Consider the following 4,118-nt stretch of genomic DNA (forward strand, 5'->3'; position numbering starts at 1 on the left):
CAGCAACAAATAGGAAGCATTAAACATACCGACACCACAAAGACCGAGCGCTTCATAAGTGATCAACTCATTTGCTGAGAAGCAATCATGAAGTTCAACAACTTGAGCATCTGAAGCACGTAAACCAGTTTTCTCGTATATTTTATCCACAGCGCGCTTGGTTAGATCGTAACCAACTATCTAAGAAAACGAAAGTAACAAATGTAAAAAAATTTGAATTGCCCACAACTTTAAAACTGAAAACAAATTAGATTTTAACTTAATGCAACCACATTAGTAGTTGTGTAGTACTGTGGTAGTGGTTAAATTGTTTGCATTGTAACCAAAGAACACCAAATTCGATGATCAGTGCTGCCATGATTGTGAGTATGTTTGTATTTTGCCAAGATACTAAATGGCCATTACTCTTGCTCTATTTCAGTGGTCACTAAAGGGTTGACTAAACTGACAACCATATAGAAAAATGTACAGCTATAAAAACAATCACTCGCAAATTTGCATATGTGGTGTATGAAACTATGAAAAAATGTTATTCATGTTATAACGACTATCATTGCTGCTTCATGGAAGGCTAAATAAGTTTTATTTAGTGGGTAGTGGACTTAACTTTTGTTTGTGAAAAGTATTTTTTCGAAACAAAAAATCTATATTCTTGACATTGACTATAGTGTTTGTTATATTGTGTAAGTTTTCAATGGCTATAGTGAATGTATGAATGTAACTTGCTTTATCCTTGCGCGGCCGAAAAACGACAGTCGTTATAACACGGGTGTGAACCTCGTGCCAGCTTACGAGTTACCATGTATGTTACTTTGTAGGTGATTACTTTTTTATGTTTGGCTGATAATTTGGACAACCCATTAGTGACCACTGGGTTGGAACAATTTCCGTTAAGTGTCTTGCCCAAGATACATACACCAACAATAGTGTATAGTCTATTCTACCTTCATGCTGCTTTTATCTGCGAAAGTGCTTGGAAGATCAGTGGCCATCTCCTGAGCCACAATCTCAACAGCTTGATGTTCCAACCCATGTTTTCTGACAAAGTCTGCACTGGCAAGGATTGCACAACCACTACCATCCGATGTGGGGCTGACAATTATACATGAAAATTTACATTAACTTTTTGATAAAATATCAAATATGCATTTATAGTCAGCGTTGGGAGACAAACGGAAATTAACCAGTTAGCACGGGTGTAATGTTACACACAATACATGGTGCATTGTCTGTTGTATAAATTTTAAATTTTCATTTTATTTATTTCTGAGTTCTAGACTAAAAGTTTGAAAGAAAACAAAAAATTGTTTTTTTTTGTATTTCGTATTTTAATTTATCATAATCACAAAGTATGAACAAAATGCTAGTATGTATGACAGAGCAAAACCGTCAAAAAAATTCTACTATGAAAAACAAAGGTAAAAAGTGGCATACCAGCACTGCAGTAATGTGAGATATTCATATACAGTTCTTCCATTGAGAACTTGGTCCAATGCATATTCCTTTTGAAACTGTGAGTATGGGTTGTTGGTTGAATGCTTGTGATTTTTCCACGCTACTTTCGCAAAGTGCTCTGGTTTGGTGCCTGTCACAAAAAAATGTACTTTTACTACAAATTATGATAAATTAAACGCATTAGACTACAGTTAGTGTGGAAAACAGCCTATAAATTATAGATACAGTTTGTGAACCAATTCACAAAGTGAAAATCTCCTAAATGCTAATACTCACCATAAAAACATAATAGAATTTAATAATACTATAACATTTTATTGCACAAAATAGATTTTTTATTGTTAAACTTAAACTTTTCAAACATTTTAAAAATGCTAAGATTCAATAAAAGATAATTATATATGTCCAAATTTAATAAATTATGAAAATTCCCAGTTTTTATATATAATATATTTATATATGTAGTAATGTATATATGTTGTTTCTGCCAAATTATTAAAGCAAGAGCAAATAACAATCCCAAATAGCATGTGTTAGTGTAGAGTAGACAGCATAAGACACGCCCATTATAGGTTACTTTGGTACAACTCCTCGAATTACCCAACAACATGAAAGAGTCCAAAGGTTAATGGTGTATTTCACATTGCTCAAACAGCAAACATGACCAAGCATATCTGCAGCATTGAATATATTGCTATGGGTGGCTAAGTATTCGGATAGCTATCATTCATTATATTTACATGGCAAAATTGACTGAAAATTGTGCTAGATTTGAAACACCAAAAAGTAGTTTTTTATTTAATGTTTTTCATATTGAAGGATTAATGATAGGCTTGTCACTGTCTACATATGTATTGTTAGCTGTTTACTTTTCTTATTCATTAACCAGAAACTCAACATACCAAACACATGGACAATGATTCAACACTCATGCCTAAATTCAAGGTCCAATAGCATGTCTCACAATACATATTGAGACAAAAAAGATTGTCCTAATTGTTAAAGTGTTACCTTAATAAATCTACTATAGATTGTTGTTAAATTAGTCTTAAATTAGCCTTAATACGTGAGGACCTTGAGTAAGGCCAAAAAACGTGTTATAAAACCCACCAAATTTTTCCATATGTTCAAGACCAGCATTTCCAAACAACTGTGGGGTCATTGGTGCAGCAGCTATTTCACGAAACTCAGTCATAACTTCAATGTGTTTTTGCATAGGGTTCGTTCTGTCTGTCCACTGCAGAAGTATAGCATGTTACCAGTTACAAAAACGCATACAAAAGCACTAAGCAGTAAAAATCGCCTTTATGGCTAGGAAGATAAAAAAAACAAAAAAAAAACACACAAAATGTAGTGTTCGATTTTTTGTATCAATAAAGTAGGGTAATGGGCCTACACCGGTCTAAATCTTATGACCCCTAGTATCCCCTGATGTAAGGCCTTATTCATATAGAACAGAATCAACAAAACTGGTCAACTAAAAAAAAAAAATATTCAGTCAACAATTAACTGATTAACTAAAAATTTATAAAAAATGCAACTTTTTGTTACTTAAACATGGGTGTCAAACAAAATTAGATGGCACACACGTTAAAATGCACTTAAAATTTTTCAAATTGATTTACATGAGAGCCAAGTGAGCCTCGTTCCATCTTTTCGAAGCCAAGAGCCATGGTGCATTCAGCCAACCCTCCTTCAATAAATTGCTTTGCCATGAACAAGGCTGATGAACCAGTGGCACATGCGTTGTTAACCTTAATACAAATGAGATTTTGAGCATTTTTTATCAAACCATTTAGCCCCTAGGCAGAAATTATAATATAAATAAATATTATTTACTGTTTTTTTAACACAATTTTAACAGTAGCCTAACCTTAAGATGTAGTTTTACACTATAAACGCAGATATAATACATCAGACTATCAGTCATTCCTTCCAAAAAAGGTATATGCGGATGTATTCAAATGGTCTTAAGAGCATCTTTTTATCAGAAAATATGGCATTAAATGCTTCTTGTGCATTGTGCTGCACATCTGGTTTCACCAGATAAAAGTAGAGATAGACAAAATACCCGTTTTTGTATGTTCCTGGATGGCTGGATATCCCTTGACCTTTGGGTATAGGTTAACACAATGTATGCAGTGGTTTCAGATGAAAAATTTACAATTCAAAAAGGTATAACAGTCATTTTATTGAATAAATAGGTTCACACAAGTGTATGCACTAGAATGAGGTCACATATTAATTATAAACAATGTAACAGCCATTCCAATAAAACATAGGTTATTATATACAGTAAACTGAGATGGGCAACTCACATTATAAATTGGAATCCCAGTCATTCCAAGTTGGTACAAAGCACGCTGACCACAAGTCGAGTCTCCGTAGCAATAACCAACTGCTGCTTGCTCCACCTGGTGGTAAGAAATTCCAGCATCAGCGAGAGCTTTTAACCCTGCCTCCTTGGCCATGTCGGGGTAGTCAAAATTCTCACGTCGACCCGGCTTCTCAAACTTTAAAGAAATAAAAGTAAATTTAGGTATGATACAATGGTATGACACATATGCCCTAATGAATGAATAAATGAATGTGAATGAATGAATGTAACTTACTTTATCCTCGCGTGGCTGGAAAACGACAGTCGTTATCACACGGGTTTAACA

The 4,118-nt window shown here is 34.0% G+C and overlaps 1 protein-coding gene across 1 annotated transcript in view; it reads right to left on the bottom strand.

Annotated features, from left to right (window-relative positions):
* LOC100180698 (non-specific lipid-transfer protein-like) overlaps positions 1-4,118 on the bottom strand; it is an 8,454-nt gene that overhangs the window by 3,607 nt on the left and 729 nt on the right. Inside the window, 6 exon segments of the mRNA XM_026834680.1 lie at positions 1-180; positions 945-1,092; positions 1,435-1,585; positions 2,566-2,692; positions 3,081-3,209; positions 3,774-3,968. The exon segment at positions 1-180 is cut by the window's left edge and continues 180 nt beyond it. Coding sequence (XP_026690481.1) covers positions 1-180; positions 945-1,092; positions 1,435-1,585; positions 2,566-2,692; positions 3,081-3,209; positions 3,774-3,968 — 930 coding nt within the window.

Source organism: Ciona intestinalis, chromosome 5, assembly GCF_000224145.3.
Source record: "Ciona intestinalis chromosome 5, KH, whole genome shotgun sequence".
Lineage (NCBI taxonomy): Eukaryota > Metazoa > Chordata > Ascidiacea > Phlebobranchia > Cionidae > Ciona > Ciona intestinalis.